General features: G+C 45.7%; 1 protein-coding gene across 1 annotated transcript in view; it reads left to right on the top strand.

Annotated features, from left to right (window-relative positions):
* The first annotated feature begins 5,726 nt into the window (after positions 1 to 5,726).
* EFNB2 (ephrin B2) overlaps positions 5,727 to 22,701 on the top strand; it is a 41,734-nt gene continuing 24,759 nt past the window's right edge. Inside the window, exon 1 of the mRNA XM_025441012.3 lies at positions 5,727 to 5,966. Coding sequence (XP_025296797.1) covers positions 5,845 to 5,966 — 122 coding nt within the window. The 5' untranslated portion in view covers positions 5,727 to 5,844. The remainder of the gene's footprint in view (positions 5,967 to 22,701) is intronic.

Raw genomic sequence — 22,701 nt, 5'->3', positions numbered from 1 at the left:
CAAAATCTCTCCCAGTTTATTAGCAGTTCATATGTTCCCTAATTTATTAATTATGCCTTTATTCAGAATTTGTTTTTTAGGTTATTCTTACACATCATAGAATTAACCAATGACTTTGTTCATTTTTATTACAGTATTTAAAATATGTAGTTACTGGATTTTTATTGTGGAGTTTGCAGAATTATCCATTGTATAAACAAAACCTTTAAATTAGCTTGGTGTGAGGACTCTTTAATGCTTGCAAAGAGGGGAAGGGGCTTGTAGTTAAAAGATTTACTGCTCGCTCGTTTCCATTATGAAGATGTTGTAAAGTCAGCTCTCTCTAGTAACTACCTGTCTCATGTAGTTGTGCCTAGTGTATGTCTATACACTATAAACTAGAGCTCCTGATTTCAGTTATCTGAATTTTCTATTCCTTTACACACAGAACCATCCATTTCGGATTATTGGCCAGGAGAATTTCTGAAGACAGGATATCTTAATGTTTGAGACTTGCCACTCTGTAGGAGCTTTAGGAACACTCACATGCCAGAAAGTTATTAATTAGTGCAAGGACCACTGAAGGGAGAAGGCCTCAACTAGGAGTCTCCAGTGGGTGTTGAAGCCCAAGCAGTAGGTCCTGCTTTTTCTCATTTGTTGAATTGACCGCTTAGCCTAGTCTTTATCATCTTTTCAGTCCTGTTTTTTTGTTTACTCCTCTGGTGGTGTTTTTTTTAAAATAATCGGTTGTCCGTAATTACAGAGTTGCTATTGGTGCAGTCATGTAGAAGATTTGCATTTGCTCATGCACTGCACGATACATTCTGAAGCAGATTTTGTCATTGATTTTCAGATGAGGAGATCACATTGTGTGATTATATATATATAAGTCTGTAGTTACTAGAGTACCTGTTCTTTTCCAGTGCATCCAGTGGTTGGATCAGAGGATGTTGGAACGGTTGTATTTTTTATATGTACTTTGAATCCAGTAAGTTAAAGAGTAAAATTTTCAGTGATCCAACAATTTTGCTATCACTCAGGAGTTCCTGGTTGGGGGTTATGTGTTGTGTGTGTAAGAAAGTCAGTACAACTAAACCTGGCTTACAGGCATTTGAATAAAACAGGTTAGGTTGGTTCTTTTGTATATGTTTGGATGATCATGGTTTCTTCTCATTTCCAGGTTTATGGAAATGCAATATGGGTTGAAAAACAGGTAGCAAGGAATTAACAAAGGAATACATAATGGGGCATCTTCTAAGAGCTGTTGGATGTCGTACTATAAATATAAAGTGGGATACAGGGAACAAAAATGGTTTTTATGGCCCATAATCTGTTCATCTCCTTATGATGCTGTTAGCAATATACCTTATATGTTCTTATAATAGCAGTATATCTGTATCACCAGTCCACACAGTGGGAATCCTGTTTAGGGAGGTTGAAGTATTAGTATTAATGAGTGGTAAAACCACAATTGCACAGCTGTTACCTATTTATCTCCACCAAACTACCTAAACCAATTTGGAGGGAAGATGGGAGTTTGGCTAGTCCTCTAAAACCTGTTGGTTTGTAAATAAGGAAATGAGACTCATGCCAAGTGCTTGAGATAGTTGGAGCCATAACTTTCTTTCCAGAGATGCTGCTTTTGCATTAATAATACAGAAGTAACAATAGATTATAAAATAGAAATTTAAATTATTACTGTAGTGGAAAATGATATTTTAGTTTCATAAGAAATACTTCGTTAGAAAAAAAAGAAAGAAATACTTCGTTAGAATCTATAAGGTCACTTGTCACCAAACTTCCCCCAAAGGGAAAAATGTTCTTTTGACCAAGAGCCCAAAGTGGTAACTAATACTATTCCTACCAAACTCATAAGTATAAATAGATGCTAATTTAAATGTTTCAATGTGTAACCTGAATTTTAGAAGCAGAAAGATGATGCAGGTTACTAAGAAAAGACTTACTCTTCTTTTAAAAGGTCTTTTCCCTTTGAGGAATTTGAGCAGTAGCATTTGCAGGAGAATCCTGAAAACTTCAGTGACTGATGAAATAAATTGCATGCAATACTAGGAAACAGTAGTCTTAACAGCTACATAACTCATGGCTTGGACAACATTTACTCACCATGTATATCAAATTTCAGTAATTTTTCTGTAATGTTGCATTTAGATAAGGCTTTTGTTCTTTATTTTTACAGAAAAATTAGGTTAAAGATGTCTTTCAAAAGTACATCTAAGAATTACTGCATTACTGTGCAAGGAATATATAAGAAATAACCATAAGGTCTAAAGACCAAAAGCATGCTTAGGAATTGAAAGGGGGAGGAGTATGACTTCAGTAAGGTGCATTTAGTAGGGCAAAATTGGTTGCCATCTTATTTTCTTGAAGTGAAATTCACTACATTTGCTACCTCATTATACATTTATTCACATTTATATTTCTATCAACTATTATCTGAAATTCTCCAAATTTTTATTAATCTGACTTTTAGAAATTTCCTTAATTTAGAAACCGTTGAAGTAACTTGCTCAGCTGCAATGAAATGAAACTCCATTATTTTAATGTGTGGTTAAAGATGTGCTGGTAAAATTAGGAATTTTCAGAAATTACCACATTTCTCCTGATAATTTAGTCATAAAAATGAAGTCCAAATAACACGTATTAAACTGATGTATAGGTTCTTTTTGGTTTGGCACACATTAAAATTTCAACTTTGTCTTGTACATGCTGATGTTAACAGTTTTTGCCTGGCATTATACGTGCAGTAGTAGACATAAATGGCTTGAGGTGATGCTTTTAATTACAGTTGCCCCTTGAATGTGGGTTTGAACTGTGTGGTTCCATTTCATATGGATTTTTTTTTTCAATAAATACAATGTTGTAAATACTTTTAGATTTTCACAATTTCTTGAGCTTGCTTTAAGAATACAGATATACCTATAACAACAAAATATGTGTTGATTTTACATTATTGGTAAGAGTTCTGTAACAGACTTAGTTAAGTTTGGGGGGAGTCTGAAGTTACAGGTATTTGGACTGGAGTGGTTGGTGCTCCTTCCCTCTTCCTTAGTTCACAGGTCAGGCAAACTGAAATTATCTAAACAATAGTGGAACATTTTATCATCTTGAAGTTGTTGCTGCTGTTTTTCACCAAGTTTTTACAGATAAATTAATCCTTATTTACTGGAAGTAAGCTGATGAATAATCACACTGTAGTTAATACAGTAGGAATCCTTGTGTAGGATTTTACTTTTTGATCAAATACACACTTTGTTTAAAAAGAAGCAGTTTTTGCATGTACATTTAAATTTTCCTCAAGGTAAAAAAGCTTTGGGTGTGTGAATATCTGACTTACTAAAAATGGAAGCCGAGTTATTTTCGGACAATGCAAATTTCCTTTATTTCCTCTAGTTTACTTAGAGGATGTAGGAGCTAAGAGGTCACAACTTAAACTTCACAAAGTAAGTTTGCTAAATATGAAACACGGTATTGAGATACTCCATTTTATTTCTTTTAAAACCTCATTAAGTTAGCTTTACATTAAATTTCAAACGAATTCCTTAAATGTTTTAGGCGTATTAAAAGCCACTCCTTTTTTTTTACCCTTGTGACAAAGTTATGAATAATGCCACCTGCCCCCCTTCCTGGTGTTGTCCTGGGAATCTGTCCCTGACTTCAAACGGGTTTGCAACCTGAGCCTTTTAAAAAAAATGATTTCCTAAAAGTGGCCGCTTATTTTTAAACCAGCAATTAGGGAAAATGAAGTTGTTTTCTTCTCAAAGATTTACCTGGACTCGTACGAATGTACTCGGTACCTCCCGTGCCTCGCTGTTCGTGAGCACAGCAAACCAGTCCTGACCACATTTTAACAGTCCCGGTTGAAACGTACATTAGCTGATGTTTAAGATTTCCACAACGGAGCACTTAGCCGTAAAAATCTTCAAACGTTCTACAGACAAGTTATCTAAACGAGATATTTTACCAAATGCTAAGTGTAGCTAGGCAATTCAGCTACAGAAACACACTTTGTAGGAATACTGTCTGGTTCAGTGCATTTATTTGAACGTTAAATCCTGGAGGGGACAGGTTTGTTTTGTTTGTTTTTCTCCCCCAAGCATGTTGTAGGTACACAACATGCTTTATTTTTTTCAAACTGAGCTGTACAGACGTGCAAGCCGTTGGAGTCACTTGTCTCTGCCAGATTCTGTCCGCCGTCCGTCATTTCAGGAGGCGCTCCTCGGCCCGGCGCGGGTGGGCTCCCGGTTCCGTCCCCGGCTGGGCTCCGCGGTGCTCTCGGGGCGGGCGCGTCCGGCCGGCCGCTAGTGGGCGCTGTGGGTCCGTGGAAGCCGCCGTCGCGTGGCGCTCGTCCAAGGCGTCCTCCGGGCAGCCCTCGCCGAGCATCCAAGTGAAGAATTCCCGCCGCCTCTACACTGGGGCGCTGTGTGTCCCCGTCACCCCCACGCTCGGTCACCTTGGGGCTGTTGGGCTGTGAGAGCGTGTCTCCGAGGCCAGGAGGTCCCGCGGCGGGCGCGGGCGCGGGCGCGGGGGGGCCGGCCACCCTCCAGGGAACGCCTGGGCTGCCGCCCTCCGGGAGGCGCGGTGCAGGGCGCGGGCGCGGGCGCGGGCCCGGGACGCCTGCGCCCCACTGTCGGCGGCCCCGCCAGTCGCCTTCGGTCCGGGGCCCCGCCGCCCTCAGGACCCGAAATCCGGTGCCGCCGGGCCGCGGGCAGCGCAGGGATGCGCGTGCGGGGTGTGCGCCAGCCCCGCAGAGGGACGCTGCGCGGGAAGGAGGAAGACCCGCGGGGACACCCACCGCCCTCCGCCCCGCAGGGAAAGTTTCGCCCCCGACGTGGTCCCTCTGCTGAAGTTGGAGCCCCTGGCGGCCGCTGCAGGCGCGAGCCGGGCGCGGGCACAGCCGGCCCCGCGCTGTCCTGCACCGCACCCCCGGCACCCCCGGCACCCCCGCCCCGCTGCCGGAGGGGCGCCGGGGCCACGCGCTGGGCACCGCCCCCACCCGCCTTCCGCGGCGGCCGGGCCGAGCTCCCCGCTGCGCCACCGCCGGGGGCCGGGGCCGGGGCCGGGGCCCGGGCCGGGGCCGGGGGCGGGGCTCACCTGTCAGCCGGCGCCCCGCCTCGCGGCGCCCAATGTCGGGCGGGGGCGGATGACGGACGGGCCTGCCGCCCAACCGGCGTGCGGCTGCCCTGCGGCGGGCCAATGGGCGGCGCGGCACGGGGCGGGGCCCCGCGTTTATAGCGCTCTGACAGCGCGCCGGCCGCGCTGACTCTCCGCGGCGGGGACGGCGGCGCCGGCGGAGCGAGGAGCCGCGCGCAGAGGGTCCCGGCGCCCTCCCCGCACACAAAGGCCCGCGCGCGTCCGGCGCCCGCGGCGGGGACCGAGCCCCCCCCCCCCCCGCGCGCTCCTCGGGTCGGGAGCCGCGAAGACCCAGGAGGCCCCCGCGCGCCTGGAGGCGCCCCTCGCCGCTCTGCGCCCCTCGCCCCGGGACATGGAACCGCGCCGACGCGGCGCCCGCGCGCTCGGGCCGCTGCCCGCCCCCCTGGATCTATAGTGCGAGGCGGTCGGCTCGGAGCGCAGCGTCCGCCGCCCGCGCGACGCGTCGCTCCGTCTTTGTGTCCCGGCCGCGCGCCCTCCCTGCCGCCCGCCGCCCGCGCCCGGCACCCTGGAGTCGCACGGGAGCCTGGCGCGGCGCCCCGGAGCCCCGAGCCCGCCGCGCCGCCGCGCCCCGCGCGTGCGCCCCCGCCCCGCGCCCTGAGGGCCCCGCGTGGAGCGCCCCCGACCTCGGCGACGGCTGGAGCCGCTCGGCGCGCCCCGGAGCTGCGTGCGCGGAGGATCGGGAGCGGCTTGGCCATGGCCGCGAGGAGGGACTCCGTGTGGAAGTACTGCTGGGGAGTTTTGATGGTTTTATGCAGAACTGCGATTTCCAGGTCGATAGTTTTAGAGCCCATCTACTGGAATTCCTCCAACTCCAAGTAAGTGGCGTCCGCGATCCCCCTCGGTCCCCGCCGGCCGGGTGGGAGGAAGGACCGGGCCGCGGGGCCTCGGAGTCTGTTTCTGGAGCCCCGGCCCCCGCACCCCGCCCCAGGTTCCCTGTCCCCCACCCTTGCCGCGTTTTTCCTGATGAAGCTCCCCGCGCGGCTTCCCGGCCAGAGCGCGGGGTCTAAGCGGCGTCCTCTCCCCGCCTTCCTTTCCCCGAGAGCTCCCGGGCGCCCAGAAGCCCCCGGCGGCGCGCGTGTCCTGCCCGGGAAAGTGTCCGGCGGCGGTACCTGACCCTCCCTTGGTTTCGAGGACGGAGAGCGGGGCCTCGAGCGGGGCTGGCCGCGGGCGCGCAGGCGCTGGCGGGCTGCGGAGGGAGGCCCCCGGGGATGCTGCGCTCGCGAGGAGCGCCCGACCCCGGCCCGACCCCGGCCCGACCCGACCCCACCCCGCAGGCGTCCGGGGCAGGAGAGCGGAGGCTGCGGGCCGCGGCCGCCCTCAGCGCCCCAGTGTGCGCGGGGAGCTCGCCAGCCCCGCCGGGGACCTCGGGCGGCCGGCCCTCTCCTCCCAGGCGGGGACACGGGCCTGGGTTGCTCCCGGAGAGCCCTCTCTCTGCACGTCGGCCTCTCTCTTGCGAGCCAGTGGCGCTGAACTCTGTGCGGTCCAGACAGTTGAGTTGATTCTAAGGGCGGCTTTTGCAAAAGCGTAAGGCCCTGCCCAGTCGACACAACAACTGAAGCCTGGCGTTTGGGGAGCCTGGGAAGGAATGGGATCCTTGGATCTGACTTGCTCCTCTCAAACAGGGTAGCCAGGAGAAAGCCAGGTCTTGTGGAGAAGAACTTTCGGTGTGAGCTACCCAAACAGTTACGTTGAAATTTTAGAAAAGGCGACTCATCCTTAAGTAGGTACGGCCGTGACTTCTATGTAGTTACCTGTGCGTTCAGTTTTTGCATCTTGGCTCCCTGGTGGAATACAGTTTTAGCCAGATCCAAAAATATTTTACGGAATCATGGAATTTTAGCCTTGAGAAACTTGGAAAAAGTGTGGAGACACTGGCTGGCTCCTCGAGTAAGCGTTGGAGATCAGAAGGAAAACCAATGGCCTAATTTTAGAGGACAAGTAAGTTGGCCATGGATTTAGTAGTGAAGAGATGGGGAATTGATTCACAAGTCAGATTTTAATTAAAGAGTTATATCCATCCTTTAAAAAGTTGTGAATTTCACATTCACCGACATGTTTTACGGAGAATTCCCTATGTTAGGGGCAAGAAACGTCCCAGTCCTGAATCGGGTTAAATGCAGCCTTAGCATGATGCTGGATGGTACTTTGCACCACCACTCAGATTTAAAAGTTACTTAATGCGACCTCCTTCCGTGCAGCCCGGTTTCGCATGGACTAGCCTTTTTCCTTGATGTAAGATCTGTATTTGCCGAAAAAGTAGTTGCAGTGACATCGTTAACACCGATACGGAATTGTGAGGCACCAGCTGGTGCGGGGAAGCGCGGGGCTTGGACCTGCGCGCAGCAGCCTACGTCCGGGCGAGGCGGGCTCCGGGGCTCCGGGGCTCCGGGGCTCCTGGGCTCCGGGGCTCCGAGGCTCCGAGGCTCCGGGGCTCCCGGGCTCCCGGGCTCCCGGGCTGGGCGGGCCTGCAAGAGGCCAGCCAGTGTTCGCTTTGCGCCTACAGAGGTCACTCTTCCACGCGCAATGCTCGCGGCGCCAGCTCTCACCTCTTCCCGCCGGCTGTCTGCTCCGCTCCACTTTACACTTTCGCTGACGGATTGTTTAGGGAGCCCGACTCCCTGCCCCCACCCCTTCCGCCAGGATTTAATATTTACATTTAAATCTTGTTTGAAGAAATTCCCATTAACCCGTCCATTGCACAACTCAGTATATGTATCTCTGTGTTAACTACTTACTACTAGGTGTGTAATCAGGAGGAAGATTAGAAATACCCACTTGGAAGAAGAGGTAGAGCCCTGTTTCCACCACATTAGTATCTTCTTTTCCTAATGCATTTGTGGTGTCTGTGTGTGTGTGGGGGGGGGGGGGGGCGGACTGATGTTTTACTTGCCATCCTGATGATCAGGATTCCTCCGTTTTTCTGTGTGGCGGCCCCAGATTTGAAGACCTGCTGGAGGCCTGCATTTTGGAGACGCCTGCCTCCCTGCCACTGATGAGGTTTCTGTTGCTGTGATTGCTCTGGTCCTCAAGAGTAGAATTTCTTTTAAAATTCTCATGATAATGACTTGCGTGGAGGACTGGATAATTTGTCCCTGGAAAAGGTCTACTTAAGAAAGTATGCAGCTGAATGCTAGCTTGAGAGATCAGAAAGATTTCTTCCTGGAGGAGTGATATGAAAGAGCCTTTTCTAAGTTGGAGAATGAATAAAAACCCCTAGTGCCAAGGGGTTGCTCTATTTGGGGAAGTTGCATATTTATTTCCAGGGAAAAGTTGCAGTCCGTGAATACGATGTGGCACGAGGGTGATCAGAGGCAATTGAGGTTTCACATCAGTTCATAGGAACTGTGGAACAATTCATTTGTAATGAAGCAGCCATCAGTAATTAGATTTGTTTCATTCAGAGGTCAGCTTTTTTAGCAGGTGGTCGATGTAGGGAACAGGAGCAGCTGTTTGGATGCAGCGTCCAGAAAATCCTTTGTAAATTCACCGTCTCCATAACTACTTTAATCACACTGTCTGCTGCTCCCATCCCAGAGAGTTGATGCAGCAATCAAAAGAAGTTCTGTGTGCTGAAACATTAGCAACTACCCTGTGAGGTGGATTACTCCTATCGCGTCCACAGGCTCCGGTGGTGTTGCCTCAGTTGTAGTCCTAGGTTGCCGAAGCTGTTTTCTTTTTTATTCCACCCCCCCACCCCCCACCCCCGCCTTTTCAACTCAGTAGAGAATAGCAAAGCCTGGCTTTCATTTCCAATTAACATTTCAGTAGAACAATTTTTCCAAGCATGATGAATAGTTGCCCCTTCTAAAGAAAAAAATCCATTTTCGAGTGAGCAAGGCTGTGTTCGTACGATGCTCTACAACGAATTGCACTGACTTTGCTGGAAATTTCAATGGAGCGTTAATTTCTTCTGTCTGGGGGTACTGTTCCCTGTACACCATATACTAGTTAGTTAACAAAGCGTTTTGCTTTTCCCATGTCATTTTTTCCCTGCATAATACGGAATTCCTGATATTGATTGCCTTGATACAAAAGAATGGCTGGATAATATCCAGATAACCTATAATATGTGGGCCCCACCACAGCTAGGCTCTGAATAAATACGGACCTGTCAGAGATTGATAAAATAAACTACAATGGATAGTGCTGTTTAAACAGCCCATTCAACACCATATATAAGCCAGCCTGCCTTCCATTGTGTCTGAAATTCTTATTTTTGTAGGTAAACAAATGCACATTCAACACTGATTGAATAGCCCCTTGAACTATGCTCCACAGTTTGCGTTTGGGTTAATCTTGTCGGTTTTAATATAGAGAGAAAAAAGCACAAAGCACCAGGGGTGGAATTGTTACTGCTTTCCCATCCACATTCCTCACATTTTGTCAGGATGATAAACTAGAGGTAATGGACTGTCGTTGTTTCAGAGGACAACCGAGCCAGGGAGAGCACAAAGACGGAGCTAAAGCGATATCTCACAACAGGCTTGTTCGCCCTCTTTTCAGGCGAGAAGAGAATTTATTTGGGAATCGTGTGTCTAGGGACTGCACTTTTTAACCTCGGCAATTACAGCTTCAAGCCTCAGGAACGGGAGCTGGAGGTTAAGATGATTTGTTAAGTACTTGGTTCTAAATCTTTCACAAAGCATAGCTGTTGACACTTGTCCTACCGAGGTAAAGAAATGCAAATGACTGCAAATTTTGAACCGTTTCTGGCTGGTGTCTAGGCCAAAGTGTGTTAGGACAGGTGAATTAGCCATCATCCCCAGACCATCTAAAGAGTACAGATTGGAATGGTTTCTCCATATGGAGTTAGCTTGAAGAATAATCAGTCTATTTTGATTACTTTTTGCAAAACCTCTTGTCAGGAAAGTTACCGAGAGAGATCCTTTGGTTGGTGGATCAGTGTGGTGATTATGCTCAGAGGGACGTTGCAGTCGGAGCAACTAAATCCTTGCTACCTTTGCTTTCCACCAACTTGGTCGGGGGTGGGGGGTGGGTGGGGGGGTGGAGGGGGTGGCTCCCAGGAGGTTGAGTGTGGCATCTACCGTACTGTGATGTTTCCCAGAGCGTGTGCCTGATGGGAGACGGTCTGAGATCCCAGCATGACTGCAGTGATGCGTCATAGGAATGGGAGTGGCAGAGAAAGGAAATACGGAGTGTAGACCCTCAACGAAAGGGACATAATTTTTCCTGTAGGGAGGGTTATTCCTTGAACATTTTATGAAAACTTTATTCTTAAACTGTTCCATCACAAAGTAGACACAAAGCGGGCTCTTGTAAGAAAAAAATAATGATGAAAATGGTACTCCTGTCTGCCTAATCTCTGCTTTCGTTAGCTGCTGACATAAAGAGCCTGTTTTTCAGGTCACTTATCATACATCTACATAGATTTGCTTATGAGCTCAGCTTTTGTGTAGCGGAGGAGAGCTCTAAATGGGAGTGTTCAACTGTTTAAAATATTTTGATTAAAATATGCAGAACCCATAGAACTATAAGCTTCTGGCCAGGAATTAGCTCTTTCAGAGAAGAGCTCCCCCCCCACACACACACACACCACCTTTTTTTTTTTTTTTTTTTTTTTTTTTTAAGGGGTGGGATTAACATGAGGCTGGGACAGGGTAGAAGAAAAGGAAAGAAGGGAGGATGGCGAATGGGACAGTGTTCGAACAGCTTGGAAAAACTCCTGTGGCTTCATTGTCTCTGCAAAGCCAAAGAATACAAAGACATAAGCAACTCAGCCCTTCTCCCATGATGGAAAACGTAAACCATTGACATGGCCCCCTGTTTAACTTGTTTAATTCTTGTTTTAAATTCAGGGCTACGCCAGCCGTGTGAACTCTGAAGATTTCCTTAGTAATCCATTTTGTAGTTCCGAATCAAAAACAAAGTGAAAGGGTCTGACACAATTTGCTTTTATTTTTAGGCAAATCAACCCTGGTCATAGTTAATAAGGGGATTACAACCCAGACTACGTCTTTACAGATGTAATGTAAATCAAGGGCAGAGTATAAAGAAACTGATCCCTTTTGATTGAAGTATGGTAAAAAGGCATAGAGAAACTTGCACCAGTAATCTGATTGTATGGCAATAAAACCACCATTTTCTGTCTTTCAGATAAAAATAATGCGGTAAATCCATGCAGTTCATAAGATGGAAAGGCAGATAAAGGAGGGAAGCCATGGCAACATATAGATTAGCTTGATGTTGGAAATGACACGTCTCTGAAAAGGGGGTAGGAGCGAAGGCCCTTGCTCCGGGCTTTTGGCTATTATGTGAGAACCACACAGACTTGGAAACTCGGATTAGAAAGTATGAAAGCCCTACTTGTGGCCCAGGATGGTTCAAGCGGGAAAGAAAAGCTGCTCAGTTCTTGCTCATTGGTGGCGGATAATATGGCAAAGGTGGATTTCATTGGCTGCCTTTTTTTAGAGGTTGAGATATGGGGGCTGATTAAAACTTCAGATCACTGTGGTTGTTAAGGCCTGCAAGATTTTCCTTTTTAACTCCTGGCCTGACAGCGACAACCATTCTGTAGGATTAACTGCATTTGGCGGTCCTCGCCTTAATCTCTTTGGGTTTTGGGCAGGGCCATGCTGGGAAGGTAGGGCTGGAGCTACATGCAAAAAGAGAGAGAAAGAGAGAGACCTTTGGCTGGTAGTCATGCTTCAGACCCAGCACTCTCTCATCGCGTGGGAGAAGCAAAGCTGAATATTACCTGTCCCCTCACCAGAGAGCTCTTCTGCCAGGATTGTCCTTCCCACCCTGCAAAAGAGTGTATACTAAAATAAATAAAGTTAAGGGGGAGATTTTGTTCTCCTTCCAATCAGCAGTAATGCAGTATGACCAAATCAGTGGGCTCTCTTTAGATAATACATTGCTCATAAATGTGAGTCTTAACTTTTGAGTGGGATGGGATGGGCGCTTGTCACGTAAAGACAGGATTGTGGAAGGTCAGCACTGCCCGGCCTCCACTAAAAAAAAAAAAAAAAAAAAGGCAAAAAAAGAATCACTGTGCCCTTCAATCTTACTGATTAGCCTCCTGTCTTCCAACAACCTTTCGAATAAACTAGACTTGTTTGTGCCTTCCACGTTTTCCATTTTAGTCATCAAGCAAAACAAGCCATCGAAACCCGATTGGGTTACATGTGGAGTGACATCCGCCATCAGGTCAAGCCAGAAAGGAAATGTGTACTCTATTGCCTCCTATTTTGGCATTTTAATAAAGTCTCAGCGTTTCTTTAGGAGAGCCTGGAAACTCTTTTAAGACATTGACAACACTGAACGCTACAAACACCCCCAGGATCTTTCTTGATAGAGTAGACCATGGGAGTTCCATGCTGTTCTCTTTACAGTGACATGGGGCCTTTCTAGACTAACTTGTTCAGTAAGTGAGATCTTCATCAAAACCTCAATATTCTCCTGCAGACTCATTGGGTTGATTTGGTTCCTAATACTGTAGACTTGCTGACTGGACCCTCTGTTTGGCGCTAGGACTTAGCGCCTTTGTTGCCTGCTTTTCTGCTCGTTACTATGTAGCTTTCATAGATCCAAAAACACTTAAAAATTATTGCACATGCACTAGCCACATCCAGTGCCTGCGACGTTACCTTCCTTCTGAGTCTGATTCAGTAATCTGTACCAAAAGATCCATAGCACTGATCTAGATTCACCAAAGAGAAGGGACACCCCCTAATTTACAAGCTGGTCACATCCAAGCACCTTGCATTCTACATTTGACAATGATTGCTAATGGCCCATTCAGCTAAAGTATTTGCTTGTTAACGGGGAACAGAGCATGATAAATGTCCAGCAAGCTTGCGGCCTCCTTCAGCTTTTCAAATGCAGACTGGTGCATATTTATGGCAGGCAAATGACAAAAGAAGAAGCTGAATTGGCCTGGCCTCCCGCTTTCTACTAGGAACGGGGTTAAAGTGATTAGAGAAAGAAGCAGGGGAGCTCTGCCTCCTGTTTACAGCCATCCTGCAGCATTCAGCTTCTTGTTCTACCTGCGGAAACGTACTGCAGAAGTGCTGGAGATAAGGATGGTTGGATCTGGGGCACCAGTGGAAAAAGTAGGTGATCGGCGGTGAAGTGTTCTCCATGTACACTGGATGCTGGGTGAACCTATTTCTCTTGTGCCCTCAGAGAATCAGGAGTGGCTCTTTCTCTTACTTTTCCTATATAAATTCAAACATGTAATTCTAGTTCACAGCATTTTGTGGCTGGTGAGTCCATACTTGCTGATTATAACACACTCGGACACACAGGCACGCCCAAAACAAAACATAGTAGAAGAATGCTGCATTAAAGAAAAGTTGTTTCTGCCTTCGGTAGTTCTCTACGCAGAATATGAAGGAAAAGGGATTGTAGTGCAGTATTCATAGTTTGCTGTTTTGTTTCTCTAAAAGCATGGATAAGTAAAGGTTTAACAACTTAGTCGTGGGCAGACATTCACGATGCTTGAGATGAACGATTGGTGATCTGCTTTGCTTTGAAAACTTTGTTTTCTTCAGTACTACAGATTCTTCATATTTGCTGTATAAAGTGATTAAACAATCCAGTATATTTTCTCAATTTAAGTTCAGCTGCATCCTTTGATTACAGTCCTGGTTATATAGGTCTTCCAGTACTTGCTGGGCAAGTCCCTATTGCCTTGAAGGCATTACCCTGTGCTTTTTATGTACTGATTCCTTCCATATCACCCCAGAATAATTATGAGTGCTACTCTCGTCTTTGAAACCAGGAGAGTCAACGTGTTTGTATTGGAGGAATGTGATTACGGATGGTCCTAAGGCTTGGCTTCTTTGGGAGTTTTAGGCATGTGCGTGAGGTGCAGTGCCCTACTGTGTGTGTGTGTGTGTGTGTGTGTGTGTGTGTGAGGTACAACACCCACCATCTGCCCACTGTCCTGATGTTCCCCAGCCACACTCCCTGCAGGATACCTAACCTCTTGAGACCTATCAGTGTCTCAGGTGTGCCTTTTCCTCTCCAGCCTCCTGTGTTTCAGCTGAGGACCTGAGGCACAGCATGATGAAGTGCTTCTGAATCTTGGTTCTTGCTCTTCCTGTGAGCTAAGCTGGCTCACTGTAGCCTGACAACATTGGCCTGAACCAGAACTGTCGTATGAGTGGGCCTGGGACAATCATATTCAGGGCCAGCTCAGAATGTATCTTCCTGCCAAACAAGTTAGAAAGTGCCAGTTTTCACATAACCAGGACAAAAGTTGGGGTACATTTTAGATGAAAATAAGCTCTTGTAAGCCACACGTCCCCTCTTGCCTGGTGAAAATGAATCTTCATTATAATGGACTGTCTAATAAAGTTTACAGATTCCCCTAGATAAGTGCCCTCTTTATGACATAGATCAAACATAATTTCTTTAAATCTTTTTTCTGTAATCCCCCAGCACTTTAGTTAAATATCTAGAGTATAGAAAGAACATTATACACTGCACCGTCATGATTCATATGCAAGGCTTAATCCCCATCATTGCCGTCTTGTCCCTAAAAAGCAGGGATAGGAGCTGTTGCATTCTGCCAGTCTCTTCCTACTAGCTAGTGGTAACAGCCAGTAGAAATTAGTCTGGTGAACAGATACAATCTAGATGTATAATTATGGCTGCCCATGGTGTGTTAACCTGTCACCAGTTACTAGAGATCTCCCTGGCCCAGATCAGTGGCTCTAGAACTTTAGGGCACAGAATCACCTGGAGGGCTTTTTAAAACACGGTTTTGGTGGGCTCCACCCCCCCCTCCCAGTTCCGGATTCCTGAGGTCTGGGTGGGACTTGAAATTGACATTTCTGATAAGCTCTCAGCTGATGCCTACTGCTCTGAAACCACACCTTGAGAACCACTGCTCTAAATTAACTTTTTTTTTTTTTTTTTTTTTTTTTTAACAGCTCAGCATTAGCTCATCAACCTGTAAGGCTGTTTTGGGATCTCTGAAGAAGTCTGTGGTCTTTTTTTTCTGCCCCATTCTTGCCTTGTTGGAAGCCATAAGGGATCATCTAGGTCATTGACAGCAGATAAAGCATTGATTTATTCAACAAGCATTTGTTAATTGTGAGGCCAGTTACTAGGCTCTGATGATAGAAGAACAATCTCTACCCTCAAGAGACTTAAATCCTAAGGTGGGGACAGGGAAGGCCTGGTGGAATTACCATCACACTAGATCTCTGAAATGCACATTAATAAGCAACTCAAGGTAGTAACATTTCAGTGAAGAGCAGTCTGTGTCTATCAAGTGTATGTCATGTCGGTAAGCTTCCACATTATTTCATTCGTCTGAGCATAGCTCAAAGACAGATCCCACAAATGAGGCAGATAGATGCTGTGGGATAGCTAACCCAGTGATCTCAGCTACCTTTCTTGAGAATTAGCAGTACCGATTGGTTTTTAAGATGCACTTGATGGTAATGGAAAGGTCAGGCAATTTGATTTGCAAAGACGACCAGGCAAGTGCTATTTTAGTTTGATGAAGAGTACCTGCTTTGAAACCTGGCTGAGGCCAATCCCAGCATCGCTGTTTTGTTTTTTTTTTTTTTTTTTTTTACTGTGTAACTAGGAGGACTACTTCCTAGGTCTTATTTGTCCCATCTCTAAAATGGGGGCAGTAACCTAACAGCATTGAATAAAAGAAGTAATAAAATTGTGGTCAGGATTAAAAGAGTTTAGCTCCGTGCTTGGTGTAGTGAAGCAATAAATGTCAGCTATTGTTAATAAAATTAAATATCTGTGCACCTGGCTATGGTTCATTTTGCCTACCATATACGGATGCAGAATAAATAAAAATGACATGTTAATAAAGATTACAACATGGCATGTTCACCTTTTAAAGTTTGTTGTGTTGTATTTTGTTCAGCTGCCACACTTAATCTTTAAGAGTTCTCTGCTAGGTGAAGCACTTTTCTCTTTTCCCCTCTGCTGCAAATTGGACGCTCTCGCTCTGTTCACGGCCCCCGATGCTTTGTGACATAACACTGGAGAGATCTGTTTCTCCACCATGGACTGAGGAAAGCCTGGGCTGAATCCACTTTGTGTGTTATACTTGGGATACGGTGAGAGATTGTGGTGTTGAATAGTTATATGAATGCGGCCTGTAGGGATCGGCATAGTAGCATTTTTTGTATTAACGTTACATGTTATTCCTCATTTAGAAACCTACTCACCTGGTGGACACTATTTAGCAACAGTCATATAGAGAGCTTACTGTATGCCAGCTGCTGATCTAACATTTTAACAAATACCATCTGAGGGAGGTACTTTTATGTTTCCAGAAGTATCAATGGGGAAACCAAGTCATATTAATTAACTTGTCCAAAGTCCTACAGCTAATCAGTGGTACAGTCTGTGATTGAACCTGATTACTCTGTTTCCAGGAGCCGTCTTCTTCATTCTTTGCCTTTCTCTCTTATGCTATTGCATGGAGTAATTAGAAATCGAATAACTAAAATAAGCATATGGTTTACCGAAAACAGTGCATAAGCAAGTGGGTTTTTTAAAAAAAAAAGGGCTTGAGGTATTATTCTTTCCTTGTCAATAGTGATTTATAACCTTTCCTATGATGAATATGCAATTTTAAATGGATCCTTTGAATCTTTGATAACAAGGTTTTACCCAATGGGAACTAGACAGTTATAAAGGTATATAGTATTAATGCATTTATTGAGTTTGATTCCTTTGTTAACATTTTCGCTTTAAATTTTTAGATATTTGATTGTTTCTTTGGGAGAAAGAAAGGTCAGATTTTCGAGGACAGTTGCATTTGGTTAGGTGCTGAGCATGTGTCAAACTAAGGAGATAGTATGACATCTTTTTTAGAGTCTAGTCACAATTAAATGCCATTTTATTTTGGATTTTGGGATCTTTGCCAGCTTCCAGCTTGTCAGAGCTGAGAAAACTCAAATCAAGTCCAGGCCTATTTCTACAGCAAACTGGGATTCTGGCTTCTTGCCTGTGGATTCATTCAGTATATCCCATCTGGCTTTTGATGTTCTGCAAGTTTGGAGCAGTTTGTTTCAGGAAGCCAGGCAGCCTGGGGTTCTCTGGACTCCAGAATGAGCCTCTCTGCTTGCATCTTCTCCGGGACTCAGTGTCTGCTTACCTGTTGACCAAGGAGCCAGCTGGAGGGCTCAACCAGGTTTTCCTTCTTTTTAGAGCTCAGGACCCACAGCATTCCTCCTATTTTCTCCACATCTGTGTAGCAGCCTGTTTGAATAACTTAAGAGTGTTAATTTCCGTGCATTTTTGCGTTTTGGTGAAACTATCAAAGCTGCTTCTGGTGACCGAGCAGGAGCTATACTGTCCACAGTTACAGTGGTGCACCATGCACATTTTTATAAGATACAGCTTTGGGGCAATCTCTGTGGAAGTCTCTAGGTTTGACTCTTGTGATGTCAGCAGGGCTGACCTGGCTGTTGTATAGCCTCCTTAATTTTCGTCCCTCTCCTATTCCCTACTCTCTGGGCTGTCCCAAAGCCATGAGAGGTGCAGAATAATGTCTTCTGTCCTATGCCCACAGCAGTCCCGTCCCTGAGCCAGAGTCCCTACTCGCCTGGGACGCAGGCGATTAGGTGGTTGGTTATAAAGTGATTGCACACAGCCTTGTAAACTATGTTGGCAGATGTATCCTCAACTGGCAGGGAGAATCTGTTCTTATATCAGGAGAGAACTAACAGTTTGGTCTCTTCTTCAACCTTACCTATTGTGTGCAAGGTCTGGGGGTGGGGGGACCTTGGAGTCCAGCAGGGAGCACTCAGGCTCCTTCCCAGGGATCTACACCTGCTTGAGGAGCAGGAATTGGACCCCTGTAGTGTGCCTCTTTCTTTCAGTGCTGGCTTCCCCACCAAAGGGGAGAGGTTTCATTCACCCATAAAACATGGCTGAATTGTCTTTCTAAACTGGCAAGATTCTTTGGAATTAAAAAAAAAAATGTGATGATAGGAATGAAAGGAATGGGAAGGCTGGCTAGAAAAGAGACGCCCAAGCTCTAGTGTGACGTTGCTGTGCATGGAGATCGCAGTGCCATTCCCTCCAGCGTGTAAGGTGCCAGCCCACTCCCTTTGTGAGTTACGTGTGCCTTTCAGCCCTGTGATGTTCCCACTCAGGCAGATGAGCAAATGGGATCTGCTCGTTTCTATCTGAAACAACAGAGAACCAGCTGGAAGTGCCCCTTGCATTTCCTGCTATATGAAAGCCACCTTTCTCTCTCTGGTGCCTCACCTATAAATAACAAGAGTTCCACCTTCCTTTATAGACTCTTGCTAAAAGCATGGCTGGGAACAAGACCATACAGGTGCAAACAACTCAGAGTTGGGAAAGAAGTTCGCAGCGTCTCTAGCCTCCACGGGTTATGAAATATCTGTTTTGATAATGGGGCCAGCGTGGATGAGCCAGCATGATGGAGTTGGCCCAAGTGGCTCACTTCGCTCTTGCCGTCCCACTTCGCCTCTAGCACCCCAGCCTTCTTCTTTAAGCCCCCCGGTTTGGCCTTATGTGGCAATGAACTTCACTTTGGAAGTGTTGAGGGGAAAGAGGGTTGCTTAGATCAGTTCCGTAAATAAAAACCTCTGTTTTTTTCTTTTTAATGGCATAGCAGAGATCACCTAGTCTCTGTGAACCTGTGCAAAGAAAATAGTGCTATATGTACATCATGCACTGAACATCTGACTTACAGATGCAAAGCTCTTTTAAGTTTTTTATTTAATTCTGGTATAGTTATCAGTGTCATATTGGTTTCAGGTGTACACTGTCGTCGTGATTCAACAGTTCTGTAGAGCACTCGGCGCTCCTCATGACCAGTGTTTAAAGCTATCTGTTTCAACCTCAGCTTGCTGTAGGCTGTTCTGTGAATTGGAAGGGTTTTTGTTTTTTGTTTTGTTTTGTTTTTACAGCAGAACAGATAAAACTTAAAGAACTTGTGTTGTTTTCCATGGACCACAGTGGCAATGAAAATTTAAAACTACTGAGAATATTCTCTCTGAGCATTTTACAATAAAACTTGCTTAAGCCAACAATGTTTGAGCATTATGTCGCAAATAAAAAAGAAAGATTAACATCAAAAGGAGTCAGTTTTCATTCAGTTGTGCAGCATTGTAGGCTGTGAAACTTAATATTATTTTGACTCGTACAGTAATTGTAGAATGACAAGGAAATGGATTAAGTTTAAATACAAGTGTACACAGCAGCTACACGCAGACTGTCAATTGCAAGTCGAGGTCATTGGCCAGAGTGAGGCCTCTGGCTCTGCAGATTAGGATTTTATAAATAAAAGTTCCCTTTAGACTGGAGTTTAATACTTTCTTCAAGTGTATGCCTGGGTGAAGAGGCACAAATACTGTCGCGCCTCACCTTGCAAAGTTGCTAAACTGGTTTGAGCACCCATCTGCTCACAGTGCATTCTGAATTTCTGTGCTTCTCATCTTTCTTTTTGTGGAAGAGTTTGCTTGTCATTGGTGTGAAGCTTGAAACGCACCCCCCCATACACCCCCTAGCTCTCAGATTTATAACACGTTAATGGTCTCAGATTCTATACCCTGCTTTTATGCCCCTTTTCTTTCCCTTGAATAAATCAGGTTCATGTTGCAGATATTTGTTAGTGAAGAGTGTGAAAGAAGGGGCACCTGTGCAAACCAGCACCTGTACACTTTCGAATTAAAGCAGAAAATGTCAATTAAAGGCTCCAATTATGACCTTATTTCTTAGAGCCACTCAGAAGATGGTGGTGCCCTGGCTTCAAGTTTTCAGGTAATTACCTGCCACTCCAAGCAGTGGTATCTGGTGACCTGATTCTGGATACAGCTGACACCCTGTAGCTACACCCCACTCTCGCTCTGCTTTCAGAGAAAGTTTGTGCAGAATCTTGTTCTGATGGGAAAGTGCAAAAGGGGGCAGTAAAGTGCTATCCACAAAAAGGAAACTTTTTCCAAGTATTTCTCAGGGTCGACACTGCCTGTGTCTGTTGTGGGCCGTGCTTCTGTTTATTCCTCTTATAACAAACTCTTCTTTTGGGGACACTTAGAGAGATGATCTTAAGAAGCTGTGGCAGCAATGTAGCATTCAACGGAAGTAAGAGGAGAGGGGTATCCTGTCTGTTTATGATATGCACATGCAAATTCAAGTCCTGCTTCTGCAGTGTTTCTAATTCCCCTGTGCACAGGGTGCTTCTGAAAGGAACCTTGAGCTTCTGTGTTCATGCTCTCTTCTAGCCCCGTAGAGACAGGGAAGACCCCCAGTGCATGATGAGGTTCTGGTCGTGGCTCTGGGCTTATCCAGAGCAATGTTTGTCTTTTGTCAGGAGGAAACCAGAAAACCCAACCGGTGACAGCCAAGCCTGCAGAGTCCTCCTCATTGACAATTTCGGACTGATTTACAGACCGACTGCTCCTCTTCCCTGCAGCCTTGGACATTTAATTAAAATAAAAATAGAAGCATTTTATGGGAAAAGTGCATGTTTTCCAAAATGTAGTAAACTCAGAGTGTGCTTAATATAGAACACTGGCTTGCAAATAAACCCATTCTGTGGTAAGACGTGATTTTTGGTGCCAACTGCTAGGGTAAACCCGCTCCTAGAACTAGAATTCAGATCCCCTGAAATGTTAGCCAACTTCCAGATTTTTGCAGTGCAGTGATTAGGCCTAAACTGTATCCATCCCATATTTTCTCACTTATTCAAATAAACTAGCTGTACAGTAATATACTAGGGTTTTGTGAACTCGGGAGCTGATTTGTTAAGTAGGCCACAGTTTCAATCATAATCACTTTAGTTACTTCCTAAGGAATTGCAGCAAAAAAGTTAAAACATCTACAGGTTTTACCTATTTTAAGTGCTTCTTTTTAAGACCAGAATTTCTAAAGATTGCTGAGGAACGTGGTATCGTTTGTTCTTGAAACTGTCCATGAAAGATTCTGTTCTGTCTTATCACAAAAGCATTTAATGTTTATTGTAGAAAATTCTGAAAAATGCAGGAAGTGAAAAATCACCCTAGGTCCACCATCCAGTAGCTCAAAGCAGTCTCAGGTAAAGGTCTCAAGTTTGATCATCTGTGTATGTTTTTCTGTGTCATTGGGAAAATAAGCAGTCACACACCACGTATCGTCTATATGTGTATGTTTTCAATTGAAATTAGCCACGTACTTACAATAGTGCTCTGATGAAACTTTGAAAGGAAAGGAAAAATAAAAGCAATCCTCCATGGAAAAAAAGTAGCGTCTATTCATTTATGAATTATTTTGCTCTGCAGTTTGCTCCACAGGTAGAACATGGGGGTGAATCTCCTGTCTCTCAAGTTGCCATATTGGCTGGATTTGCACTGTCCTACTACAGGAGACCAAGGTCCTATTTTCAGATGCATGATACCTGCCATAAGTTTGCAGAAATATTAGATACTTAGATTTTTATGTACCTAGTAGTAAATAGAAATGGCTCTGGATCTAAGCTGACACTTAACTTAGAAGCACTGTCATCATGCCTGGCTAAAGGGGAGTGTGCCCAACCCAGTCATTTGTTTGGACACAGACATGGGTCATTCCAGTCCAGGTCTTCTTCTTCTGATCTCTTTTTATCCTGTGTCAACAAGATACTTTGCATTCAGCTACCACTTAACTGAGCTGCTCCTATTTATATGGTGATCTGGCTTATCTTTCAATCACTTACCTCCATGTGTATCCCTTCCCTCAGGAGAACCAGGCCTCCTGTTTCTCCTGTACATTTTCACTGACTGCATCAGCATCCAGGGAGCCCCTCAGCAATTTGGCCATTCTTCTAGGTTAATTTTGGACAACTTTGAAGAAACGCATAAGAAGTCACTGAATGTCCTGAGGTGCAGGAGTGGGTAGGAGAAGAAATGGGGCATTTTTAGTGAGGTTGGGAGTGCAGTTCTGGTTCCCCCCTACACCGTGATCCCTAAACACCTCAGCTACTGGCTTCCTATGGATTCTCCTCCTCCATGTGGCCAGGGTCAGAAGTTGTTGGAGCACCCACTGCCTCCGTCAGATTTCTCAAGCACCCCAAGACCTGGTAATGCAGTGATAGTCAACAGAGGAATCCGGACCTGAGATCACACGTGTGATGTTCTGGTCTGTCAGAGAAAATTATATATTATGATCTGTGAACTCCTCAGTGGCTAGTTTATGCTTTAAATGCATTGTGCTGGGTTATTGTTTTTGTTTTGTACAGCATGGATTCCTAGTATGGATTAAAACATTACAGGATATCGGGCAGCCCGGGTGGCTCAGCGGTTTAGCGCAGCCTTTGGCCCGGAGCGTGATCCTGGAGACCCAGAATTGAGTCCCGGGTCGGGCTCCCTGTATGGAGCCTGCTTCTCCCTCTGCCTGTGTCTCTGCCTCTGTGTGTGTGTGTGTGTGTGTGTGTGTGTGTGTGTCTCATGAGTAAATAAATAAAATCTTAAAAAATTACAGAATATCACTCATAAGGACTGTATTATAAATAGTTGCTACAATAATGAATATGAAGTTGAAATGTCTAATTGAGGTTATTTGAGATCTAATTTAGATTACTAAATATTAATGTCTAATTTAGGTTATTAGATT

Source organism: Canis lupus, chromosome 22 (genome assembly GCF_003254725.2).
Source record: "Canis lupus dingo isolate Sandy chromosome 22, ASM325472v2, whole genome shotgun sequence".
Classification (NCBI taxonomy): domain Eukaryota; kingdom Metazoa; phylum Chordata; class Mammalia; order Carnivora; family Canidae; genus Canis; species Canis lupus.
Note: the sequence above shows the minus strand (reverse complement) of the source record. Positions and strands in the feature narration are given on the sequence as shown.